Genomic DNA, 25,373 nt, shown 5'->3' with positions numbered 1-25,373 from the left:
GAGCCTTCCAATGCTCTCGTAGAACTCGGTGAAGGATAAGCCGTTCTGGACCGCCTGTCTGGCGTTGTCCTCGACGTCGCACTTCAACTCGCCGTCGAGGAGAAGAAGAAGTTTCCAACCTTTCCGTTGAGCGAGGCTCTTGAAGCGCATGCTCCATCGCAGCCAGTCCTTAGCGTTGCTTTTGTAGAATTTGGGGATGTGGATCTTGGCCGTGTCGGCTGGAGCGTGCTCGGTTGCGGGGCTTGTGACGATCGTGTAGGAGACGTAGTCGTCCTCGTCGTGTTGCTTGCGCCCCATGTCTGAAGGTCCTTGATTCGCCTTGCAGATTTGATATATCAAAATGACGCGCCTTGGCTAGCAGAGGGTCGCGACGAATCTTGGGTTTTGTGGTTGACTTGGTCTTCTTAAGGAAAAAAGGAAAGTGAGTTTATTTGTGGGTGAGCGGGAGGCGCTTCGTCTAGTTTAAATATTCGAACTACAGCATTCATATTTATAAACCTGGCTGTGGTGGATCTTCTCGTCTTCTTATTCTTGCTAGGCGCCACAGGCTTCATTTACGTAGGCAGGCAGTTATGTCATAGACATATTAACGACAGCAATGAGACCAAGTGTGATGTTGCCAACGTCCTCCAAATGCAGATCGATTGGTGTTCTCTAGTGGTGATATAAGAATCGATGTCGCCGAAACCTGTATACATTAGCCGACAAACTGGCTAGAATATAGGCACGGCGTAAATTGGCGCGAGCAAGGAAGTCTGTCAACGAGAGTGTGACGGGGTCACACAGCACTTTGCGCTAGAGGAAGTTATCTTCCGAGAGTATACAAACTCTCAGTGAACGGCAGTTCACAGGCCCCCTCTTTAGTTAAAGAGAGCGAAGTGACCTAAATAAGGTAGATTGTAAACTGACTATATTTATAGGTAGGTTAAGTTTGGGTTTAATACAAACTATAAGTTACCTATAGAAATGCAATGTCATTTAATTAATGGTTGGCTTTGAACGACTTTGGTACCTTGTAACAAATATCCCGGAGTATGACGTGTCATACTCCTGAAGTGTGAAGTGTCACACTTCATGTAACCAGGGTACACTTAGGGCTACGTACCCCGTTACATCCTCCCCCACTTAGGTTCGGCTTACCGACCAATCAGAATGAAGAGGTGTTCGTCACAAACTCTCATTCTCAAAGTCGAAAACCATCGACTTGGCCGCGCGAGCGCGGCGGAGGCTCACTTCACAGCTAGAGCCTCGAGCAGCAACCTGTGCGCTTTTCGTCTAGGTCTCCAATTCGACCGTTACCACGCCTCGTGGCAATGCAAAGAGCGGTGCTAAGACACGCTCCAAGGCTGCTGCCGGTAAGGCGCAAGCCAAGAGCACTAAGCCTCACGGCTGCACTCAAGGAGGCTACTCAGGTGGCCTCCGAGGCGATCGATTCCTCGGGTGACGCGGCTGTGGGAAAGCGAGCAAGAAAATGCAGCAGCCCGTCACCCTCGGCCTCTCCAGACAATCGTCCGAACCCTCGGTTCGTAGAACGTGAGCTCGACTCTGGCAGTGAGGACGAAGCCGAGTCCGAGAGCACTCATGATGCTCCTGCGGGCTCTGTGGGAGGGCACAGCCCAGTGCCCAGTGAGCACAAAGATGACAGCGTGCAGTCGCCCGCTAGTGATCACGGTGATCACAGTCCCAGGACCTCTGTGCGCTCTGAGAGTCGGCTGTCAAGGCAAAGGACACTCCCAAAGCCGGTGGCGATGAGGAAGAGAATCCTCGCAAACGTCTCTCGCTTGCCGAGGGTCTTGCGCGCGCTAAGGCCTCTAAAGCCGAAGGCGCCAAGCCCTCAAAGAAGCGTGCAGCCTCTAAGTCGCCACTCCGCGAGGAGAAGGAGACTCGACGCTCCTATCAGAGTCTCTTCGACTCTTCGGATGAAGAGGAGGAGAAGGAGGAAGAAGAGGAGGAGGAGGATGCTATCGCTGATCCCCGGGAGGTCTCGAATGACCTCGACCAGCAGCAGGAGGATTTCCAAGCTGCCCAGCGTGTGCGTGGGGGTTCGGTGGTGGCACCCGTCAGCCAGGGAGCTGCCATCAACTCAAGAGGGTATTGGCCTCCCGAGGAGAGCTCTGGGGCTGACCTCTTCTTAGAGGTCCTCGTCGCTCCTCGTGGCCTTGTGGGCGGCCACACTTCGAGGGGGATCTATGAACGAGTCTTTGTTCAGAAAGAACAGCTGTTCGTCGACAACTTGGAGGCTGCTCGGTGTGTGCTTCATCGTGTCCCTCTTAAGGACTTTACGACTTGTCGCAAGAAGCCCGAGAACCGGGGTGGTCTCTATCCTCTTTGGGGATACCCCTGGGTTCTGCCCGAGAGCTGTCCCACCTGGAATTCATGTGAGGACATGTTCTGGGCTTGGGTGTAGTCTCTCAAGTACTCACCCACGGAGTTACGGGAACTCCATGAAGATCAGCTGCTGTCCCGCATCCTGGACCAGCGTGATCTTCGTGTTCGGTTTGCCCACGTGATCAGCAAGCGCATGCTGCCAAGGGACATCCTGAAGCGCGCGGCTTCTAGCGCTCATGATGAGCGCGGGTACGAAGTGTCTTTAACGTCCGTACCCCGTTCGGGCAAGAAGCCCCGGACTACTTATGAAGCTGCCGCCGCTTCTGCTCCCAGATTGCGACAGCCTTCGGGCAGTCAATCAGGAGCCGTTCAATCGGCTCCCACGAGTTCTCGGAGTGGGCATAACCCCTCCACTTCATGAGGAGCTGTCGCTTACCGTGACGCCTTTGCTCCTGGAGGATCCGCTTTACGTGGAAGTGGACTTCTCCATTCCGGTCAAGCAGGGGCGGAGGTGCCCTCGTACGAGTACGGGTACTCGGCGCCTCCCGAGAGCCACTCTCCTCCGAGTGCTCCGACTGCGGGTCCGACCCAGGACCCTGAGGTTGACCGCCTCCGTCAACGTGTCCTCGCGCTTGAGATTGCACTTGGCCTTGGGACTGGCGGTAATACTGCCGCCCAGGCCGGGAATCAGGGCGAGCTCGCTCGTCTTGCGGGCAGCCTGGACCTGGTGGAGCGAGAGGTCGCGAGCCTGCATCTGGGGGTGGATCGCCGGACCTCTTCGACCAATCTGGACGAAGCCTGCTGCATGATCCGACGGATCGAGGCTCTGTTGCCACGTGCGAAGCCGCCTTCGACGCACCCCCAGACGTACGCGTATGGTGCGTACCCGGCGTACTCAGCGTACTCGGCGTATGGCGCCGGGGTCCGTTCGTATGGAGCCCCTCCGGCGTACGGTCTTGACCGCAGCCTTGCCGTCCCGACCGAGGCTTGGGTGCCTGCTCCGACGCCCTCGTCGACGACTGTGACTGGTCCTCGCTTCGAGGAGCTGGGTCAAGGGGGGTCTGCGAGTGAGCAACCCCCTGCGGGTCAAAGTACCGCTTAAGCCGTTCGACATAGAACGTCGGGTGCGTCGTCATTGACTTTGGAAGGTCGATGGTGTACGACGCACCATGTCTGGCCAGGACTGCAAAAGGTCCGATGAAGCGGTGCTTCAGTTTGTTGCTGCCGACAGAGCTGACAGTGTCAAGAGGTAGGTTCCTCGTGTCTAGCAACACTAAGTCCCCAGCCTCAAATATACTTAAGTTTCCTCTTCCTGTTTGTCTGAGTACTCCTTTTGTTTATCTTGGGCCGCTGCCATGGCATCGCGGACCCTGTTGACAATGTTCAGCTTGGTATCCATAAAGGATTTCACCTGTTTCCGCAGCGAAACTGGTCTCACATCCGAGACCTGGGAGGAAAGGGCTTTCCGAGCCTCTCCCCCACTTAGAATAGAGGAGTCAGTGTCTCCTCGAAGAGTGAGAGGCACTCTGGGGTGGCGGAAGCCATTCAAGTAAAACGGCGTGAGCCCCGTGGACGCGTGCACCGCGTTGTTGAGCGCAAACTCAACAACTGGAAGCTGCGTCGACCACGTACGTGGTGCTGCCGCGCACACACTGCGCAGAGTATCCTCGAGCACTCGATTGACGCGCTCTGTTTGGCCGTCTGTCTGCGGATGATCCGCAGTGGACATCTGCAGACGAGTTCCCAGTAAAGGGAACAGCGTTTTCCAAAACGCAGCAGTGAACCGCGGGTCTCGGTCCGAGACAATCGTCTCCGGGAGACCGTGATAGCGGAACACGCCATCGACGAACAACCTTGCGGTTTGTTCGCCCGTAACAGTGACGGGAACTGGAGCAAGATGTACCATCTTGCTCAGCCGACACACGAACACCAAAATTCCGGTGTTGCCGTGTCCGTCGGCGGAAAGCTCAAAGATGAAGTCAAGACTCATCGACTTCCAACAATCAGCCGGTACGGGCAGGCTCTGTAGTGGAGCCGAAGCGTGCCCTGCGGGTTTGACCCGCTGACGTACCGGGCGACCCACTTGTACATGTGGGTCCACCAGAAGGACTGAGAGACCGACAGAAAGGTCTTCTCGCGGCCCAAGTGGCCGCTAGAGGGCGTCATACGCCTCCGCGAGGATGTCGAACTTCAGATTCTCGTCGTTGGGTACGACCACGCGTGGAGGTTCATTGGGCTCCACCCGGTAATAGAGGAGGCCATCCTTCAACTCATATCGGTGGAGCCGTGAGCGCTGTCGCGACGAGAGTCAGTCGGACTTCGCGCTCGTTCCTGCCGTGAGGAACTTGACGATAGACGCGACAGCCTCGTCGTCCCGGTACGCCATGCGTATCCGATCATATAGATCCGTCGTCTCCCGTGTGATGTGGGCCAACGCATAGTCGGGACGCCGAGAGAGGGCGTCCGCAAGCACGTTGAGCTTGCCCGGCTTGTATTCGACGCGGAAGCTGTATTCCGCGAAGAAGGACAGCCACCTCGCCATCCTTTGGGAGAGATGAGGCGAGTTAGTCGCCGTCCTCAAGGACGCGTGGTCTGTGTAGATCACAAAGGGTCTAGAGCCCAGAAGGTGAACACGGAACTTCACAAGAGCATATTTCATTGCCAGGAGCTCCTTGTCATGGACAGGGTAGTTCCGCTCGGCGGCTTTGAGCTGCCTGGACTGGAACGAGATGACTCGTTCATGTTCAGCCGTGTCGGCCTGCAGCAATGCACACCCGATAACGTAATCGGAGGCATCGCAGACGACGCTAAACGGCTTCGTCTCGTCTGGCAGGGCCAGGACAGGGCGTCTTGGAGACTGGCCTTGATGCTGTCAAAAGCATCCTGGTGCTCTTGCTCCCAGCGTCAGTCGACGTCCTTTTTAAGGAGACCCGATAAGGGCTTAGCAAAGCCCGCGTACCCTGCACTGTACTTGTGAAGGTAGTTAGCCAAGCCCAGCCACTTTCGAAGATCCTTCTGGAATCGGGGCGTCGGCCATGCTGCTATGGTCTTGACCTTGTCTGGGTCAGCCCAAACACCCTCGTTGCTTACGAAGCAACCGAGAACGTTAATCTCTTGTGAAGCGAAAACGCACTTGTCGATGTTGGCGTAGAGTTTGTTTGCTCGCATTACGTTCAACACTCGACGGAGGTGTCCAAGATGCCCCTCCATGGCAGTATTGCCTCCCTCGGCACGGCTATGGACGAATATTTCGTCGAAGTACGTCTGTACGAAGGTACGCAAAGGACGGAACAATTGCGTCACCAGGCGATTGAACGTCGCCAGGGCGTTAGACAAGCCCTGCGGCATGACGAGCCACTCCCAAAACATGAGTGCTCACCGCGGTGAGCGGGCTGTCACTCTCTCGCATCAGGATCTGGTAGTATCCGTCTACCAAATCCAGCGCACTGTACAGTACGCTCCCGGCCACGTTGTTCAACAACACACCCTTTCGTGGGATCGGTGTTTGGGCCGGCACCGTTGCGTTGTTCAGCTTGTTATAAGCGGGAGCCAGACGCCACTTTCCGTTCGGCTTACGAACGCAGAAAGTCGGCGTCGAGTGCGGGGGTTTCGACTCCCGCACCATGCCTGCCTTCGCTTTCGCGGCGAAGAAGGCATCAATGACCTCGCACTGTTCGCGCGGGAGAGGCCATTGCCTCGTGACACAATACTTTGTGCCGTACGCCTCGATCCGGTGGGAGTTGGGTCGGTGGGTGTTTGTTCACCACGTCCGCGTACTCCGTCACCAAAGGATACACCGGATCCTTGGAGCTCTTAAGGATTTCAGAACCCAAGCGCGTCTGACGCTGCTTGTTCAGGTCTTCCAGGACGTTCTCGTCCAAGACAGAGGAGAAGTTCAGCTCCTCCTGAGTGGTCCTAGGTCTCATGAGTACCATCTCAGCAATCTCCCCAGTCTTGAGGTTGGTCAGGAAAGACTCAGGCGTCATTTCCTCGAGGTGCAGTATCTCTGCAACCTCTGGCAACGGTTCCAAGTGGACACCAGATGCCTTGACGGGTAAACCTGTCTCGCCATCGAAGATGTGATAACACTCTTCCACCGGCCTTGTCGGAGGAGCCCGGGCCCTGGACTCCGAGTCGCTTGAAGCGACGTCGATCGGAACGAAGTTCGGATCCGACTTGAGGCGGCGGCGGCGTCTTTGCCGACGGCGTCTGTGACGGGGAGCTTTGCTGCCCACGTCTAGGGATGTCGTCGCTACGACATCCGAGGCACTCGTGGCCTCGTGTGGTACTGTTGTACCCACACAGGAAGCGTGTTCAACGCCTTCCTCTTCAGTTAAGGTCTGGGCGACCGCGTGTGGCACTATGTTACCCACACAGGAAGCGTATCCGACGTCTTCCTCTTCAGTTATGGTCTGGGCGACCGTGAGTGGAACTCTGTTACCCACTCTGAACACGCTGTTCTCAGTGTTCATGCCAGCTGCAGCTGTCTGCGGAACTAAGTTACCCGCCTGTGGACCTAAGTTACCCACTTGGCCGGCGCCTCTTCTGGGCGCGGCCACCATCAAAACATCCTCGGAGTCGTCATATACGTCGACGAATCCCAAGCATCTGCCGGATGCTCTGGTACCCTGGCAGCCCTCGCGGGCGCCCCGGGTCCTGACAGAGGTGGGAACATGACTCACCAATGCTCTGTCGGACTGCGCAGGGCGGCTGGCACCGATTGCCTTGCCTCGCCAGTCGATCCAGGGCTCGTGCTTCTCAAGCCAGGGCATGCCCAGGATCATATCATATGGATCCATATCGAGAACAGTGAGCTGTTCGAGGCTAACAAAGTCTTCCAACTTGACAGCCAGATCCACTTGGACGTTGGGGACAGTGACGACCTTCCCGTCGGCCAGTCGCACTGACACCGTCCCGTTGCCCTTGCTTTCTCTCAAAGCATCGGACAACGTGTTGCTGTTACGAGCAACCGTCTGGCGGCGTGCGAACTTCTTCGACGCCCCAGAGTCAATCAAGATTCTAAAGGGATGATCGTATCCCCGTACACATCCGTGTACTACGAGCAGCCCGCCACTGCTCTTCGCCGATTCGAGAGTGCGAAGACTCTCAGGGGCTAAGTCCCCGTGGTACGCGCCACCCGCGCACCCGTCACGAAGACTTAGTTGTTCCCCAGTAGGGCGCCCCGCCCCTACTGGTTCCCGGCGTTCCCCGGTCCCCGGGATCCTGGCTTCTGCCAGCGACCCTTGAGGACAAGCTTGGGGAAGGACCGTCTGCGGAGTCTTTCCGCGGGACAGTCGCGCTTGAAGTGGCCCATCTTCCCGCAGCCGAAGCAGCGGATGTCACGCTGTTCGGCGGACCCGAGTTCCATGGGAACTGGTCCGTTGGGGCTTGTTCGACCGGGAGCAGACAAGGAACTCCCAGGCCATGCTGAGGCTGGCGTACGCGCCTGGCGATGGTTGTACGCTTCTTGAAGAGCAGCTTGAATCGCCTCTTCAAGGGTGCTTGACTGCACCCGGAACAGCTGAGTGCGTGCGGGGCCCACTCGAAGGCCGTCCATGAACACAGTCATATTGATGTGTTCGCTGAGTGGGTTTCCCACTAAAACGCCGTGAGCTCCCGTATATCTTGCACATACTCGTGCAGTTCGCACCTCCCTTGTTTACACGAGAGGAAGCGCGAATGCTGGCGTTACTCGTAGCTCGCCGGGAGGAACGCGGCTTGGCGCTGTTCGCACAGCTGAGCCCAGGATGTGAAACATCCAGGGGATGTTGCTTCCCGAGTGTACACCCAACTCTTAGCACGGCCGCTAAGGTTGGAGAGTGCAAAAGCAACACGCAGTTGCTCGGTCGAGATCAGAGCCGCGTCCATCGCGAGCTCTACTTCTCGGACCCAGAAGTGAAGGTTCTCGCCTTCCTTCCCTTCGTACGGCTTAACCTTCAGCCGTATTGGCTTCGGGTGAGGCGGATTTGCTTCCACCGCCGGAGCCTGCAGGTTCTCCCGCACATGCGCATTGAGCCCCTGCTCGTACGCGTCAAATGCATTGACGCGATCGAGCTGCTCAGCCGGTGTTGACACCACCAGGCTCTGCAGGGCCTCCATCCCGAAGATGCCTGCCATCTTCCGAACCGACTCGAACTGAGAGTCGTTCAAATGGGAGAAGTCGTTCCTATCCATGGCAACGAACTTCGGAGAGGTTCAGGTAGTCTACCCGCGGTGGCGTGGATTGACTACTAGTGCTACCAAGTGTGACGGGGTCACACAGCACCTTGCGCTAGAGGAAGTTATCTTCCGAGAGTATACAAACTCTCAGTGAACGGCAGTTCACAGGTCCCCTCTTTAATTAAAGAGAGCGAAGTGACCTAAATAAGGTAGATTGTAAACTGAGTATATTTATAGGTAGGTTAAGTTTGGGTTTAATACAAACTATAAGCTACCTATAGAAATGCAATGTCATTTAACCAATGGTTGGCTTTGAACGACCTTGGTACCTTGTACCAAATATCCCGGTGTATGACGTGTCATACTCCTGAAGTGTGAAGTGTCACACTTCATGTAACCAGGGTACACTTAGGGCTACGTACCCCGCTACAGAGAGAGAAGCTACAGACGTCCGGGTAAGTTGAGTCTTGGTGTCGAGGTCTGTTATTTTAATAAATGTGTTGAAGATGTGCACGCTACTCATGACAACACCAATGTGCTTGAGCTTTCGTGCGACGACTTAATCTCGAAATTCGTTGAGCGACTTAGTCTGGTAGCTTCGCTGTCAGTGCAAAAACAAACTAAGCTTATAATTAGAGAAGCTTGAGCAATGCTAACAGCGGTCTCGCATGATCTTTTCGGAATTCCTGTGGCGTTGTTGAGTTTGCATTATGGAGATCTAGCTGAGTGAGCTACTCTTCATTTTCTGGAAAACCGACGACGCCAGCGAGTGCTTTCTCTCGCCTAGACTGCTGGCGGTTGTAAAGCTACTTGTAGCAGAGCTGTAGCTCGATGAGGACGATAAGTAGTAGTCGGATGGCGATGATGAAGCTGAGCGTAGTGCAGGGTGGCCTGGCGGCGGTGGGGTGTTTAGGCAAGCGCCTTTTATTGGTGACAGAGTAGATACCGTCGTTGACGCTCCCGATGCAGATGCCGCCGACTCGCAGCTTTTTCGGCGTTTCTGGACACACCCAATGCACACCCGTACACTCGTTGAGCCGACATCAGGAAGAGCAACGTCCATCTTGGGGCAGCACTCAGAGCAGCAAATTTCGCCACACAGACGACAATGATGACGACGGCGTGACAGCCCGAATTTTGCATCACAGATACGGCATCCCAAACGTTCACGATTGTGTACCCAGTGCGGTGCATTCACAAGTAGAGACTGCGATAAGCGCCGACTCGTAAGTACCTCTTCCAAACGCGCGATTTTAGCACCCAATGCGCGCAACTTCGCGCGCCGAGAGGCCATCGGTAGCTGTGCTTTCTCCAAAATTGACGCTACAAACTGGATCTCTACATATCCGTCGCGACTACGTGCTTGGCGTACCATAAAACCTGTTGGTTGGAGATCCGTAGGTCTGGAGCCTACCTCATCCAGCCAAGGCTGGCATTGCGGGTTGTAGCACGATTGCATCGTGCGCACGTACATTGGTGATGGGTCTGCATGTTCGTCCCAATCGTTCACCAGAATACACTCGTAATCCAAGAGGCAATAGGTTGTTCGAGATGCAAACATCCGACTGGACTTTTCGCCGACAATCCACTTGATGCTGAGGTTTCCCTGATGACCCGAAGTTGCTATTGCTGTACGATAATCTTCCATGTAAGAAGGGGACAAGAACGGCCCCGAGTTTGTAGATCCTAATCGATCGGTCTCTAGTGAATCGCCGCGAGTGCCTCGAGCGCGCCCGGTAGTTGATTCTCGACTGAAACCTGTGAAAGACTGTAAATCGTCTTCGGTTTCCAAGTCTGAGTCCGAGTACGAAGATTCGCTGTCACAGTCTTGTGTTGACGCCTGGGAGGCAATTCGTTGCGACGTCAAGTCACTACTTTTCCCACTGGTGCCGTTGCTCGTGTTGTTATTGCTGCGACGCAGACGCTTCTTCTTCTTGCGGCGATAAATGAAGGCTGACGCGCTGGTTCGAACACCAACAAGATGTTGCATGGGTAGTTCCATATCTTCTCTGTCGGAGCGGACGAGCAGATCCACAACCTCCTCAATCGATGACGGTAACAGCGCCACACATTTCACAAGGTATTGCTGCAGCACTTTGGACGTGAACACATTGCCTAGTCCAGCAGCCGACGACGCAGCGTCCCAATCGGAAGTGTCACCATCCCATGCACCGCTGCCACTCGCGCCGTTGTTGTTGCTACCATTAGCGGCTGCGGGGTCTGCGCTAGAACTCGCCTGGTCATCACCTCCTTCACCGCCGTTAACGAGCGAGTTCATGGTTTTCCACAGAAACTTGTTGGTACCAATCGGACACACGCGCTCCATGACGCGGACCTTAATTGCGCCGCCCGTTCCCGGGTTCTCTGTGGTGGACGCGGCGGCAGCGGCTGCGCTGGCGCTGACGGGGCTCCAGTTAACTGAGTCCTGCGAGCCAAAGCCGAAGAGGCTGAGCGATGCACGCGCCTGCGATTCGAGGTCCTCCTCGACGGCACGCGAGAACGTAGCGCTCGTCAATGGCGCCGGCTGCAGTGATAACGCACTGGACATGCTCTGCGTGCTGCTAGTGGGCTTCAGAAGCCGCGTGGTGTTCCTATTCGCCATATTGCTGCGGCCAGCGAGTCACAAGGTCTGGACTGGAGATAAAGGGAGTGGTCTGGCCCACGGGATCCTTTGCGCCCGCGAAAGGAGAGGCGGAAGGACAGCGACTGCTTGTGGCTTCTGGCGTCGCCAAACGACGAGCACGACACCAGCCGACGATGCGCGAGAGAAGGGAAGTTTCTCCGGTTTTGCATTCCCTGTCTTATCAGATATAAATTCATTTAAAAATGCCTTTCTATTCATAGCGCATTACACTTTGTTAAATGGATTACCTGTACTAGCGTATGCAGTGATTGCAACATTCGATTTCTTCCAGTATGGCTGTCATAGCGCATCTTACCATCGAGATGCTGTGGTGCAGGGGCGGATCCGGACGCAGAGCTACACAACCCGAGCTTCGTGCGTACCAGTACAGTGCACCAAGCACCGCGCCATGTTGATGTCATGAGACAGACAGCACAATAAGCATCACGGTGGTTCAAGTCTACAGTAGAACCGGCTTTGCCACTGACGAACGATGACTTCCTCTTGCACTTGTCGCTATTCATATCAAAGTAAGCACTAACACGACATAGAGCTGATCGCATCAAAGCAGTAGCTGCATTGGGTGACACTAACACGCAGGGCTATTTGATTCAAAGTGCTTCCATGAACATGAGATCCGAATCACCGCCGTCGCCGGAATTTGTGTTGTCTCCTCCAGTGCTATTGCTGTTGCTCTGTCCAGCACCTGAACTACTGTTGCTGTCCTGGCCCATGAAGCCATCCATATCGAGCAGATCCATGCTTGAGAAATTTGTGGGCGAGAGGTCGTTCGGGAAGTTCATGAAGCCCGACGAGGAACCTGACGATCCCAGGTTGGATGGCATCTGCAACAAGCTGCTGTTATCCATTCCTCCGTACAGCGAGTCGTCCAGGCTTAAGGACGAGGTATCCGTACGAGATGTTGGAGCAGATGATGGAGCGTGCTGCTGCTGCTGTGATTTTTGTGGCTGAGACTGGGTCTGCTGCTGCTGACCCTGTTGCTGTTGTGTCTGTTGCTGACCTTGTGTCTTCTGCTGAGCCTGGTTCTGATGCGGGTGCTGCTGGCGAGATTGCTGAGAAGCTGGATGCTGGGGCTGAGACTGGGCAGGCTGCGGCTGACCATTCGGGGCCTGCTGGGGGCGCTGGGCTTGTTGACCCTGAGCCTGCTGGGCTTGATGCTGTTGCTTCTGCTGAGGTGTCTGCTGGGTACCAGAAGGCTGGCCGTTTTGCGACTGATTGGATGCGTTGGGTTGGTTCGGCTGCTGACCGATAACTTGAGCTTGGCTCGGTTGAGTTGGACCCTTTTGCTGCTGTTGCATCATTTGCTGATGCTGCATCATTTGTTGCTGGCGGGCCTGAGCCTGCATTCGCTGTTGTTGCTGCTGCATCTGCTGGGCGCGCTGCTGCATGAGATACTGTTGCTGCTTCTGCTGGAGCGACATGTTCGGCTGTCCTTGTTGCGTGAGCATGGCTCCATTTGGTCCATTCGAGGTATTAACCGGTGCTGGGGCTCCTCCAACACTTGCAAGAACACCAGCATTGGCAGCGGGGTTCGTCGGAGCGGAGGGGTTCACTCCAGCCGGATTGGGGCCGCTGGCGTTCGGGGTAAAGCTGCGCTTATCAGTCTCCGTACGCAGCTTCTTTAAATATGGGTTCACAATCTTTACGATGTACTTATACACCTTGTCCAGCTCTTCAATCTTCCGCGGTGGATTCGCCGTCTTGTCCTCGTTTAGAATGCTCGCACACAGCTGCACATAGCTGAGAAGATATCGCAGCTTCTTCTTCTGCTCCGTCTCGTCGTGGCCCTTCATGTGATCTACATACTTCTTAAATGCACTGTGGACCTTCTCGACATCATCGTGATACTTCGCCTTAAGTGCTGCATGTTGTCGCCAGTACTCTGCCGTCATATCACCGGGAACGCCTGCAACGTTACCCTCTGGGTTGGTAGCCGCCCGTGGTGTAGTATTAGCTCCGTTTGGAGGTGCAGGGTTTGCTGGCATACCTCCGGCACCCATCGACATTGGCTTGGCAGCCTGAGGTTGCTGAGTACCCGGGTGGGCAGCAGGGCCGCCAAACTGCTGGTGTCCTGGATAGCCTCCGACCTGACCTCCATTAGCACCGGGTACGCCAGCACGTTGATTTAGGTTCAGCGTATTGTAGTATGAAAAGTCCAGTCTCGACAGCATGCCCTGATTGGGCAGAGTCTGTGCCGCCATCACTGCATTCATGTCCGTCTGTTGCGCGCGTAAGGACTTGAGGCGAGTGAAGATCTTGTTAATGTACTCCTCCTGCGTGCGCGATTCTTTGTAGAGCGTCAGTTCGTACCACGACACGTTCATCCAGAGCTTAATACCCGGCACTGGGTCAGCGGACACGCGGACCATCTCGTTGTAGCTGCGATCACACAGAGTAGCCAAGTCAGAAAAATACAACCATCATCAAGCAAAGAAATAACTGCCATCCATACATCTTGGCAATGAGGTTTGCACGGTGTTCACGCGTGAGCTGGATGCGCCAATCTGCGCCGGGTGTACCAGCCTGCGCTCCCGTCACTTGCATACCCGGTGCTGCACTAGCAGGGTTCATAGCATTCGGGTTCATTTTCATGGCCATAGAGCCCATGTTCAGCTGGTTCATCTGACCCATACTCATCATCATTTGCTGCTGCTGTTGCTGCTGGTGCTGAGGGATACCGTAAGCGTTCATGGACATGCCACCGTTCATGCCCATAGCCATAGCTTGCGGATTGGCGCCGCTCGCACCGGCCATTGCCATTGACATGGGCATCGACATGCCGCCCTGCATACCCATCGCGTTTATGGCGTGTGGGTCCATCGTCGGTGTCGGCGATCCTCAAAGACTGCAGGTGGGGTACGGAAATGAATGCAGGTCACTTTCCGCGCGCTGAGGCTCCGTTCAAATGGCCGTCGACATCGGCCGTTTTTGCGGTAGCGACCACCGATTATCAGCTGTAGATTGGCTGAAATGTATCCGATTTTCAGCAAATCGTGACCCTTCCGTACATAACTGGACAACCGTTCGTTTCTCTGAATGGACGGTGGCAGACGATGTGCATTCCGTGGTAACGGTCACTCACTAAGCAATTATGTGCAGGTAGATTAAAGACCAATCCGATTCATGCAAGTTACATATCCATGTGCGCAATAAGCATATGAAACACAGATAGAAAGTGGCGGATCTCAACGTCGACCATTATTATTAGCAAAACGCTCGGTAAGCATTTGCTGATGCTACTAAACGTTTCTGAAGACGACCGCGGATTGGACGATATTTGCTTCATCCCACGCTTTGAAGTGGCCCACTTCTATTACCGGTAATACTGTAGTGAGTACACTGTGCCACGAAAAGGGTGGAGGTCGTCCGTGACCAAGCACCAAAGCTCATTCAGCTGCTAGTCTTTATGGGTGACAATCCATCCGTTTACCAATGCGATGCTGAACTCGTTTTTGCTCCGAGTTGTCGTTAGGCCGCAAGAGTACCGCACACAACAAGCTGCTCACTGTGGCAAAGGTGCCCTGCTTAATTAGAGGAAAGCCCTGCATAGAATCAATCTCTGTTATGGCGCCCCTCGCGCACGTGCTGCTGCCGGCCGCACTAATGGCGGCATCCTGCACGGCCACAAACCCGGCGAACTCGATCCTATCGGCTGTTGTAAACGTCAAGAAGTCGGAGGCCGTGTTCTATGCGTCCAGTGCTGCGGAGGAGGACTGGGGCGCGTCTCTTGAGGCTCAGAAGCTCAAGGACGGGGGAAAGCACGCTTTCTACCCGCTTGTGTACAATGCACCGGGACTTGGCGATGGTTATGGCTGCGTGTCCAAAGAGAAGCTGCTGGATAATACAAGTAGCGGCAACATGTCGGCCTCCAGCGTATCAGGCCCTGCAAGCGCGACGTTGCTCGGACTGCCCGATCATCCCTTCGTTTTGCTCGTGGACCGCGGTGGCTGTACTTTTGCAGAGAAGGCTTATTACGCACAGGAGCTTGGGGCAGCCGTTCTTATCGTCACAGACACTCTCGAGCAGCTCTACAACCGCTCCAACAAAGTGGGCGTCTCCCAAGAGGAGAAGCAGATGGAATTGAGCTGCTCCCGCGGCTCTGGCAAGGCGGACTGGAATGCTGATATTACTGACTTCACGTCGACCTCATGGGAAGGCGACGTGGGAGTGCGCTCCTGCAGGGGTAACAACAAATGCTCATCGCACATGTGCGTGCCTTCGGGTGGCCTGAACAAGCAGGTCTGCTGTGCTTGGGACATACCCGACCTCATGGGCTTTGGCACTACGGACGTTGTAACGGACAAGAGCTTGGTAAGCGATATTATTGTTGTACGAATTTCTATCGCCGATGGTGACTCGCTGAAGGAAATGCTGACGACCGGGAGCGAGGACGAGGATGGCCAGTTGCTGATATCGGTCTACGAACGTGATCCTCCTGTGATGGACCCTGCGCAGGTGATCCTCTGGATCGTTGCCTGTGCAACTGTGTTGATGGGATCGTACAAGGGCTCTGCCTACGAGCGTACAAAAGCGCAGCTAAAGGCAGCGCTCATCGCTGCTGATGCCACTTCTTCAGACGCCATCGCCCAAGCCCGAGTGGCGTATGAAGAGCACGACGAGCAGATTCCAGAGCAGGAACAGCTCGATCTCAATTCCTGGCACGCCCTGGCATTCTTGGTGCTTGGGTCAGGCTTCCTCGTGTTACTCTTTTTTGTCAATGTGGTAATTGTGGTGGTGGCTCTTTTCGGCGTCGGCGCCGTGTCTGCTACTTTCCAGGTTATCTGGGAGCCACTCATGAGACGACTTCCTGTGAATTTCTTGCATAAGTTACCATGGCGCGACGTCTTATGGCAATGGGAGGACCTGCTGGTGCCCGCAGCGTGGAGTGTGGGGGATTTGCTAGCTCTGGTGTTGTCATTCGGAATCGCCCTCTTTTGGTTTTTGACGCGATTCCAGTCATACTCGTGGGTCTTCCAAGACCTCTTCGGTGTTTGCTTCTGCCTCGTATTTCTGCGGACTGCCCGGCTACCCAATCTCAAGGTGGCAACGGTGCTGCTGGTGCTAGTATTTATGTACGATGTCTTCATGGTTTTCATATCACCATATATTTTCAAGGAAAGCGTCATGATCAAGGTGGCCACCGGTGGCGCACAGAGCACTGCCACGGGTGGAGTTTCCAGTGGTTACTGTTTGCGCTACCCGACTGATACAAAGCACGACTGTCGCTCCGAATCGATGCCAATCTTGCTTCGAGTCCCTAAGGTGCTGGATTGGCGATCTGGCTTTTCACTTTTGGGTCTAGGTGATATCGTGCTGCCTGGTTTGCTGTTAGTCTTTTGTGCACGCTACGACTATGCTACGCGTGGTCAGTTATTTGGACGCCTAAAGCCTCCCCACGGCAAGATGTTTGGTCGACACCCCGTGAGCGATGCCTTGAACGGTTTATCGCCAGCAATGACGGCTAACCGAGATTTAGACATGTCAGGAGCAGAGCTCGGTGGTGCTAAGCAGCAGCACCTATGCCGTCGAGGGCTCTTTTGCTTGCTCATGTGGGGTTACACTATCGGGCTTCTTTTGGCAAATGTCGCCGTTGTGACCACGGGTAGCGGACAGCCAGCGCTGATGTACCTAGTCCCTTGTACGCTCGGCTTGCTGGCAAGCGTGGGGTGGCGACGTGGAATTCTTAGCAAACTCTGGGAGGGCCCACCGGAGCTCATTCCCGGCTACGCTCGTCGCGAGAGCTCCTCAAGTGGAGGAGGGCTAGACATTAATGACGTTACTCGACTGCGAGGACTGAGTTTGGAACCAAGCAAGGCTCCTACCAGCGAGCTGGTTCTTCTTCAGCAGCAACAAAGTGACACTCCCGTATCCGCTTCCTATGCGAGCGAAAATACTCCTATGCGCCGGGACAGTCCGTCAAGTCCAGCATTGAGGCAGGTATAGTATAGTATTGTTGCTCAGGCCCCCTTTTGCTCTTGTAGATAGATCATCAGAACGATTTGAAATATATGTGCGTTGCTGTTTTATCCTGTTTAACGTTTGATATCGATGGTGCAGCGATCAAATACCTTTCACCCACTCGTCATCTTCGCCCCATTCGTCCACAGCGGTGAGTTCATCATCCATCTCAGCAGCGAACAAAGCCGATGCCTCAGCAGCAGTAGGCAGTGACGACGACGATGAGGAAGATGGTGCCGCCATTCCTGGCTGGGGAATAGGAGTCGCGCTTGTAGCTGTAGACAGGGGTGGAACCACTGCACTCTTTTTGAACGTGGGCACCATGCCAAATTGCTACACAGAGAAACACAAGTCAGGTGACCATACCTTATAAACGCAGTATATCAAGCTAAACTTACGCTGAACAAGTCGTCAACGCTCTCGCCTTCCTTCTCCGTCTCTGCGGAAGCTCCGTGGTTGCTAGTTAGCATTGCGAGTGCTTCATCTGTAACGACCTCGAATGAGTCACTAGAGCTGTTCGATTCGACACTCGAAGGAAGCAAGTCACCTTTGCCAGTAATTGCAATTTCCTGAAGTTGAACATGTTGTTGTGGTGGAGGAGGAGGCAGTGGCTGCATGAGCTTGAAAGGGCTGGCGCTGCTGTTATTTTGACGCGGTGACGTCGTACGTGGAGCACTGGGTGTTGAAATAAACGGGTTCAACTGGGACACCTGATTCTGCGTGGGGTTTCCTTCCCAATCGTCCCAGTTTTCGCGATCATTTGCGAAAGTATCCTCCTCATAATCGTCACAGTATTCGTCATCATCATCTTGGCTGTGACTAAATGGCTGCTCGTCTGGTACTTGCGTGTATTGAACCTTGGGCCCCTTGGGAGTAACATTCCCGGGCGTACCTGAGCTTGATGGTGCGCTGGAACGTCTCTTACGTCCCCAGAGCAGCAGGAATATGCAACAGAAGCCGGCCAGCGCCACGATGACTAACGGGTTGCTGCCCTGGTTCAGGTACCCCGGTGACTTTGCTTCCGCGGTGTCATTCGTGACAGTGTTTGAGATCATGGCTGGGTCTTGTGTGCGCAAAGATGGCTTCGAGGTGGTGTCCACTATCGCTGTAGGCCCCGTTGTCTGTGGCAGCTGCTCTGTCGGGGCCTCGGTCGTGTATGGTTCTGTGTTCAAAGCCTCTGTTGTTTGCGCAGGAGCAATTGCATCTTTCTCTTCATCGACAGACGCATTATCCAAGTCCAATGTCGGCTTTACTTCCTTTTGGGGATTCACTTTTATTTCCTCTTCGTTCGTCGCCACTTGTGCGGTAATAGGTGCCGTCGTGGGGACCTCAGTCACCAGAACGATATTGGGGTTATTCTGCCGGTCAGATATATCTGCAGACGTCGGTGTAGTAGCGCCGCCACCTGCACCAAAAACGTCAAATGGTTCTTGTACGCCCACGTCCCCCTTGATGTCATCATCCGTACTCCCCAGTGGGGTCCCCACCGCCAGCATCCACGTTGTCTGCAATGATGTCACGGCTACAGTTGCCGTCGCCAGCGTTCGTCTAACAGCCACCGTCTGCAGCATCTTGCCCGTCAATCACGGAGTGCTTCTCCCAAACGCTCAACTACCGAAACTCATGCTTCATGAAAGCTGATAGGTTTGTTTATCCATTCTTATTCTACAATAAAGCTCATGGACCCATCCGAAGCCGAAACCGAGGCCGAGCTGCGCCGCGGGCTGCTTGCAGAGCCCAACGATGGCAATAATGGTCGATGGAAGGATACGTCAGCCATGGGTGCAGTGGAGCGACTGGTGCTATCACCCTGGGAAAAGTGGACTGCACACGGCCGATTCCCGTACAAGTTGACGCTGCACGTAGCGCTGGTTTTGCTCACCTTTGCCCAGATGCAGCTCTACGACGCGCAGAATGCCGCCTACATGCGCGCTTCACATCGAAATTGGTATGTCTGAGCGCTTTAGCTCTACGGTTGCAGGCGATAATTAACCAATGTTGCCGTGAATCTAGGGCATTCTTCTTTCTGCCTCCTGCTGCAGACATTGGTGTCGTGTGCGTGCCCCCAATGAATTAGCTGCCTTACTTTATGAAAATGAATTCTCACAACTTATTACATAAATTCGCCGAGCAGACCACGCTTCCAGCGGGATTTCTACACAATCAATCGCACGATGACGGCGGTTCACTACCTACGTGACGCCTACTTCTCTATCGGCAACGACTCTGTTGCCAACTACGAGTACTTACGCACTTCTTCTGGCGACATCCAACCGCTTAAGCTAACGGTCGATCGAGTTCTACCACAGGGCGATTTAGAAACGCGACAATATCTTGTCTCTCAAGATGAAGAAAGTGTGGGGCCCTTCAACCCAAAGATGTCGTTGTGGCAGAAAAAACATTTGTTTCGATCGTTACGCGCCCTCAAGTTTTCGTTCCCACTGCGTGACCATCAGTTCGGAAATTTCTATGAAGAATGTTTCGAATGGCAAGTGAATGTCAGGTTCGAAGTCATTGAAAGCGCTCAGATTCATGCACAACTGGAGGACTGCGAAGTTTCACGCTGTGCTAGCACGCACCCACGTCCGTTCTGGGCTACAGCCAAGCAGAGTTTTGTGTGGCTGCACGTGGTTATTGTAGTCGTTTCAATCTTGTACATGATGCTCAGCCTCAAGGCCCTGCGGCGATCATTCCAGGTGTACGTGTCCAATAGACATTGTTCATCGCTCGACCTCTTCAATCAAATTAATCGTGTTTCTGTTAGTGTGGCTCGAGCCAGGGGGTTATTCAGGGAAAACAAAGATAAGCAGAGCAACGGGCTACATGAAGTCACTAAAGATGAGAAAGACGATGGCGCGTCACAGCGTTGCGTCAGGCAACCACGAGCTTCGAGATCTTGGGGTGAGATCCCATTATCGCTCAAGCTTAAACTCCTGAACGGCTTGTACGTACATCAATTCTTCTTACTTTTGCTATGCTGTAGCTAATCAAATCTTTTAATGGTGTCCCGCTGCAGACAAGTGATTGTATTTACCTCGCTGGCGCTTCTACTTGCGAGTACCATGTGGAGCTTACTTTTTCTAGAGGCGCATATGCCGATTCGATTTTGGCATCGATTGTTGCATGCGACAGCGTTGCTTTTGCTCTGGAGCTCCCTCGTGGGATACTTGGAGCATAACCAGCATATCTATTCGATTGTGCTTACGCTCAACTGGGGAACACCACGCGTGCTGCAGTTCTTATTGGGCGTATCCCCAATTTTCTTTGGATATGCTCTTTTCGGAACGATCTACTTTGGAAACAAAATCGAAGAGTTCGGAACACTGAGTGCTTCGATGATTACTCTGTTCTCGCTCATGAATGGAGATATTATCATGGACACTTTTGACGCAATGGAGCTTCACCAGTTTACCGTATCCGGGAAGGTGTTCCTGTACTCGTTTATCTCGCTCTTCATGTATGTGGTCCTGAACATCTTTATTGCCATCGTCGAGGAGGCCTTCTTCGCGACACAATCGACTCGTCGTCGCCTTAGTAACTTGCTGTCAGACCCTAGCATATCCGGTATCAACGTTACCAAGGGATCTGACATCTCTGCAGAAATGTTGCGATCCTTACTTCAGCTAATGGACTCTGAATGAACTCATGCTATCGTTAAACGCGGTTTATTGTTAGATATTTGCTGCGGTTCAGCAATTCAATGCAGATAAGTCGAGCTAAGCATACGATTACTCTCCTAGCACCTCAGTGGCAAGCTTGGTGACGTCGTCGTCGACCTGCACGACATGCTTGTGCAGGGACTGACACTGTTCCTGCAACGTGGTGATGTGACCACGCTGGACGTTCAGACACTTGTTGAGGCGGTCAATCTCCTCACTAGCAGTATTGAGCTTCTTCTGGTAGTCAATGCGAAGCTTGTGGAGCTCCTCAGTGGTACGGTCCGTGATTTCCTCGATCTTAGTCAAGAGCAGCGTCTTGTCTGCTTGGTGAATCGACATCAGTTTCTGGATCGTGTCTTCATGCGACTGCACTTTGCACTCAAGTGAATAGAGTTGATCCTTCACACTCAAACGGCCACCGTTGGAAACAGAAGTGTTGGAATTGCTTGGGGACATGATGCGCGAGGAAGCACGACGAATTTCCCTCGAAGGAGACTGAGCTTGCATTTCATCTTCGAAATCGGCAAACATTCTCTCACTCTCCATCGAAATCTTCATGCTCTTCATGCTGCTGGTTCCCGACAAACGCGACTCCATCTTTGACTGGTAGGGTTGGACGTGGACTGGAAGTTGGTGCCGACTGCAGGAGAGAAAATTGAAGATTGAGGGCAAACAGCGGCTTTACCGCTCAACGAACAAACCAACGAGCAAGCCAACCGTCCCATATTACAATGCAGTCTAATCGTGCATGCCTACCTACGCCATCTTTAGCGTGAGCTAAGAAAAAATAAAGGCATTCAACCAGTATCCATTTTTGTCTGTCGGTGGATAAGGACAAGAAGTATTCACACTCATATTTAGCACTTCGGCAATGATCGAGCACCGCAGCTCAGGATGAGACGGAGACGAGTGGCTATTTAATACATGACGCCCTCGCCTAAATAGTTTTTAGTCATAAAGTAATGTCATTAAAATTCAATAGACTTCTTGCGCGGGTATGGAGCGCTCTCTTTTGTCTCCATCTCTGAGCCTTCTACTTTCAGTTCGCTGGAAAACGAGTCCATACCACTTGAGATAGAATAGCTGCTAAACGCCGGGTAGGGTTCTAAGTCGCTACTATTGCTTTGTGCACGAGTGCGTCCCAGTAGTGCAGTGTTTGACGTCGTATTCGTGTCAACGCCTTGAGAATAGTCAGATGACCTCGCCGATTTAGCAGAATCGCTGATGGATGAAAATGCTCGCTCCTGATGCTGAGCCACAATTTCGGTGTCCGTCAGTGTACTGCTCATGGGATTGCCTGCATAGGTGCGATAGCTTCCGCCTGAAAATCCCGATATCTGGGACGGGTTCGTATCATGCGAACGGGTAGTGGTCCGGGCCGCACTCTCACGGTTGCTCGTTGCTGTTTTCGCTTGGTCACGAATGGCAACAGGCAACATATCGATGTCGTCCTTAGGCTGTGAGCGACTTTGCTCCATCGACTGCACAACCTCTCTACGATTGTCACCACGCTGAGGACGATGTTTAAACCAGTTAAAGATGAATATCAGCAGCCCTACTACGAATGCGATAGCCAAGCCGATAAGCGCCCACTGCCACGCCTCCAAGGTGCGCCCACCACTGTTATCATCGCTTGCCAATGCACCTGCAATATTTGCAGCACTTCCCGATGTTGGTTCTGCTGTTCCTAAATACGACGACGCAGATTTGTGGAAGACACACACGTTTTGTGAGCGTGTTGCACTAAACACTATCACCTAATGCAGCACGTACCTCGTGCGCATTGCGTCGCGTTCTCGACAGAACCACAATCGATGCCCCAGGTGCTGTTGATACATACGCCGTACACGTTCTGGTCGTACTCGACTCGTCTGCAGCTACACGCAGTCTGGCACTGGGTCGAGAGTGTTGAAGAGCCACTTGCAGCACATGCAACGAGCGAGCCGCCGTCTGAAATGTACAGCGCACTGGCAGGCAGTGAACACACCGCCACCTCGGAGGCTGTATTTCGTGAAGCTAGCACCAGCATTAACAGCGTCACACAGCACCGCATTGCTGTTGTCGACCCTTTCCTTTCTTGCCACTCTTTATTGAACAACTTTCATTGATGTTAAATTTGACAAAAACGCTGCACAATGAAATGGATTCAGAATGCATTTTACAAAATTTGAAGTTAAAAATTTGAACCGGTTTAATTCCAAGATGTACCCTATCCCTAGCTTAGAAAATCCATTCTACCAAAAGACGAAATGCAGCTTGGATCTGTGTTTTGGTGGAGCAACAAAGTTAATAGAACGACGCAATCAAAGGCAATCAATACTGGAAAACCCAAACAAACAAAAAACAGTTCTCTTTTTTACCGGGAAATCGACTTTGCTTTCCTATTTAAGTCAATCTATACTGATTTGAGCTAGCGACAACACTCTTCAAGTCCGCATTGAGAGCACAGCAGTGAGCATCTCGAATCAGCAACACAAACCATGACAAGACGCGAGAGGGTCGCATGAGTCGAGAACTGTTGGAATTCATTCCAGAGGTCTGGTTAAACGGAGTTGGGAAAGGAACTGAGAAGCTGCTACTGAGAAAACAGCTGAGACTCTAGTAGATTAGATCGTTGTATGAGAACGGGGCTGAACCCGTAAGTGTTGTTAGGAGCTCTGGTGGAGCACAAGTAACGCTCAAATAATTCAGTCTTCTTTTTCATTGCAAGTGTGAAAGTGCTCGGAACCGAGTTCCAAAAGGGTTATTGAGTCCAAGTGACGTCACTTTGTTCGGTTGGTGACGATGACTAAGCCGATGAAGTACACAAGCGATGGAGTGCCGAAAACCTGGAACGGCAAGGATTGGCAGACGTATAAATGGGCGTTGTTGAACGTCTTCAAGGAACAAAACCTGAAGGACATTGCCACTGGTACGATGACTAAGGCGATGATCGAGACTGCAAGTGCAGAGGAGAAGGACGAGTTCGAGAAGAAGCAACTGAAAATCATGCGCATGATTGGTACATCGGTACCGGCAGACGTCCTGCACCAACTACGCGATAAGGAGACCGGATCGGAGATGTAGACTGAGCTTTGTAACCTGTATGAAGGGAAACAATGTGAGGCAATTAAGGCCTACACGATCCGTCGCGTGGAGAATGAGCTTTGGAACACGACACTCGTACCTGGAGGAGATGCTAATCTGCATCTTTGCAAGATGTTCAACCTCAAGACCGAGCTTGGCGATCTGAGTCACACTGTAGCAGATAACACGATGGTGGATATGCTGCTTGAGAGTTTACTAGATCAAATCGAATTGGAGCGTTTGAAGTCTTCCATTTACTATGACGCAGACCCTAGTGTGTACACACCAAAGAGGGTTCGAGAGTTAATTCTTGCAGCGGCCGCTCGGCAAAAGGAGTTCAGAGGCAAGCGCAGCGAGAAGAAAGGAGGCCAAAGAGGAGAACAAAGCAAAGGTGGTGATCAGGACCGAGTGCGTTCACAGCAAGGGAAGACCGGCGGGTCTAAAAAGACGCGTCAATGCTTTGTGTCTGGGAGCGAAGACCATATTTGTGTCGATTGCCCAGAAAAGGTCAAGAAGCAACGCGGAGCAGGCGAGACCGAGCAGAAACGCAAACCTCGTGGAAACTGCACGCTACGACACGAGATAAGAGTTCCTTTGAGTCTGACGACCAACAACTTGGATGAGGGAGTGGTGACTGGAATCAGAGAGCCACGAGATGCTCTCAGTGACCAAGAAGAAACACACGAAGTGGGAGAGCCCATGAACGATCATATTACTGACGTAATTGAGGATCTTCATGAGGACAACGCTCCAGCAGTTGATCATGTACGTCATGGTGAATCAATTGCTGATCATGGAGCAGAAGCCGTTGCAGTTCATCTACAAGACAGTGATCAAACTGCTGTGAAGTCAAGTGGTAACTGGTGGTACTTTGACACGGCTTCAAATTTGCATGTGACAGGGAGCTTTTCTGAGTTTGTGTCCTATACTGAGGATACGAATAGTGTGCAAAGTATTCGTGGAGTAACACCCGCAATTGCGTCACGCATTGCTGGCGTGGGAACAGTTGCATTAACCACCGAAGTCGATGGAGAACAAGTTGTGACTTACGTTGAGGACGTGTTTTACATCCCTGGCGCAGAGTATGGTTTGTTCTCGCCTGGGCTTGCGATTGGGCAAGGTTTGGACTTTGACTATGACACTACAACACGGACCTTTACAGTCTCTCGAGAAGGGAGAGTAGTGGCTATGGCCACTTCTCAAGATGCAACTTGGGGATTTCAAGCAGCAGATCCGTCTCAAAGAGCAATTGTGCGACCGAATGAAGGTCCTTTGTGTAACTACACAATGGCTGATGGAGTTGGGTCTTTGGGCCTTTGGCACGAGCGACTGTGCCATACATGTCCTCGGTATCTCAAGACAATGATCGACAAAGGATTAGTGTGTGGCATGTTGCTGACTCAACGTCAACAAGACACATGCGATGCGTGTCATCTCGGCAAGCAGAAGAAAAAGGCACATCGCAAGCAGTTGGATCGGGAAATTAAGAAGCCTAACCAAGTGGTGTTTGCCGACTTACTAATTCCCGATAAAACGAATGCAACTCAGTATCAAGTTGT

At 53.1% G+C, this 25,373-nt stretch overlaps 7 protein-coding genes across 7 annotated transcripts; 2 read left to right on the top strand and 5 right to left on the bottom strand.

The window, feature by feature from the left end:
- Positions 1–9,205: 9,205 nt before the first annotated feature.
- On the bottom strand, positions 9,206–11,215 carry PITG_13188 (uncharacterized protein; the record flags this gene model as incomplete). The annotated part of the gene is made up of 1 exon (XM_002900658.1): positions 9,206–11,215. One exon carries the CDS (start codon positions 11,087–11,089, stop codon positions 9,206–9,208), a length of 1,884 nt encoding a protein of 627 aa, XP_002900704.1.
- Positions 11,216–12,680: 1,465 nt separating this feature from the next.
- PITG_13187 (uncharacterized protein) lies at positions 12,681–13,951 on the bottom strand (the record flags this gene model as incomplete). The annotated part of the gene is made up of 3 exons (XM_002900657.1): positions 12,681–12,703; positions 12,744–13,510; positions 13,584–13,951. 3 exons carry the CDS (start codon positions 13,949–13,951, stop codon positions 12,681–12,683), a joined length of 1,158 nt encoding a protein of 385 aa, XP_002900703.1.
- A 744-nt stretch (positions 13,952–14,695) lies between these two features.
- PITG_13186 (signal peptide peptidase-like protein) lies at positions 14,696–17,074 on the top strand (the record flags this gene model as incomplete). The annotated part of the gene is made up of 2 exons (XM_002900656.1): positions 14,696–16,552; positions 16,643–17,074. 2 exons carry the CDS (start codon positions 14,696–14,698, stop codon positions 17,072–17,074), a joined length of 2,289 nt encoding a protein of 762 aa, XP_002900702.1.
- Positions 17,075–17,166: 92 nt separating this feature from the next.
- PITG_13185 (uncharacterized protein) lies at positions 17,167–18,667 on the bottom strand (the record flags this gene model as incomplete). Its single annotated transcript, XM_002900655.1, has 2 exons — positions 17,167–17,422; positions 17,488–18,667. The coding sequence occupies 2 exons, from the start codon at positions 18,658–18,660 to the stop codon at positions 17,192–17,194; spliced, it is 1,404 nt and encodes a 467-aa protein (XP_002900701.1).
- Positions 18,668–18,867: 200 nt separating this feature from the next.
- On the top strand, positions 18,868–20,730 carry PITG_13184 (mucolipin-like protein; the record flags this gene model as incomplete). The annotated part of the gene is made up of 6 exons (XM_002900654.1): positions 18,868–19,037; positions 19,103–19,144; positions 19,221–19,787; positions 19,854–19,871; positions 19,983–20,033; positions 20,106–20,730. 6 exons carry the CDS (start codon positions 18,868–18,870, stop codon positions 20,728–20,730), a joined length of 1,473 nt encoding a protein of 490 aa, XP_002900700.1.
- Positions 20,731–20,738: 8 nt separating this feature from the next.
- Positions 20,739–21,412, bottom strand: PITG_13183 (sporangia induced conserved hypothetical protein; the record flags this gene model as incomplete). Its single annotated transcript, XM_002900653.1, has 1 exon — positions 20,739–21,412. One exon carries the CDS (start codon positions 21,343–21,345, stop codon positions 20,818–20,820), a length of 528 nt encoding a protein of 175 aa, XP_002900699.1.
- Positions 21,413–21,716: 304 nt separating this feature from the next.
- PITG_13182 (uncharacterized protein) lies at positions 21,717–22,801 on the bottom strand (the record flags this gene model as incomplete). The annotated part of the gene is made up of 2 exons (XM_002900652.1): positions 21,717–22,435; positions 22,522–22,801. 2 exons carry the CDS (start codon positions 22,799–22,801, stop codon positions 21,717–21,719), a joined length of 999 nt encoding a protein of 332 aa, XP_002900698.1.
- Positions 22,802–25,373: the final 2,572 nt, after the last annotated feature.

The sequence above is a fragment of the Phytophthora infestans genome, genomic scaffold (genome assembly GCF_000142945.1).
Source record: "Phytophthora infestans T30-4 supercont1.25 genomic scaffold, whole genome shotgun sequence".
NCBI lineage: Eukaryota > Oomycota > Peronosporomycetes > Peronosporales > Peronosporaceae > Phytophthora > Phytophthora infestans.
This window is presented reverse-complemented; position numbering and strand designations above follow the sequence as displayed.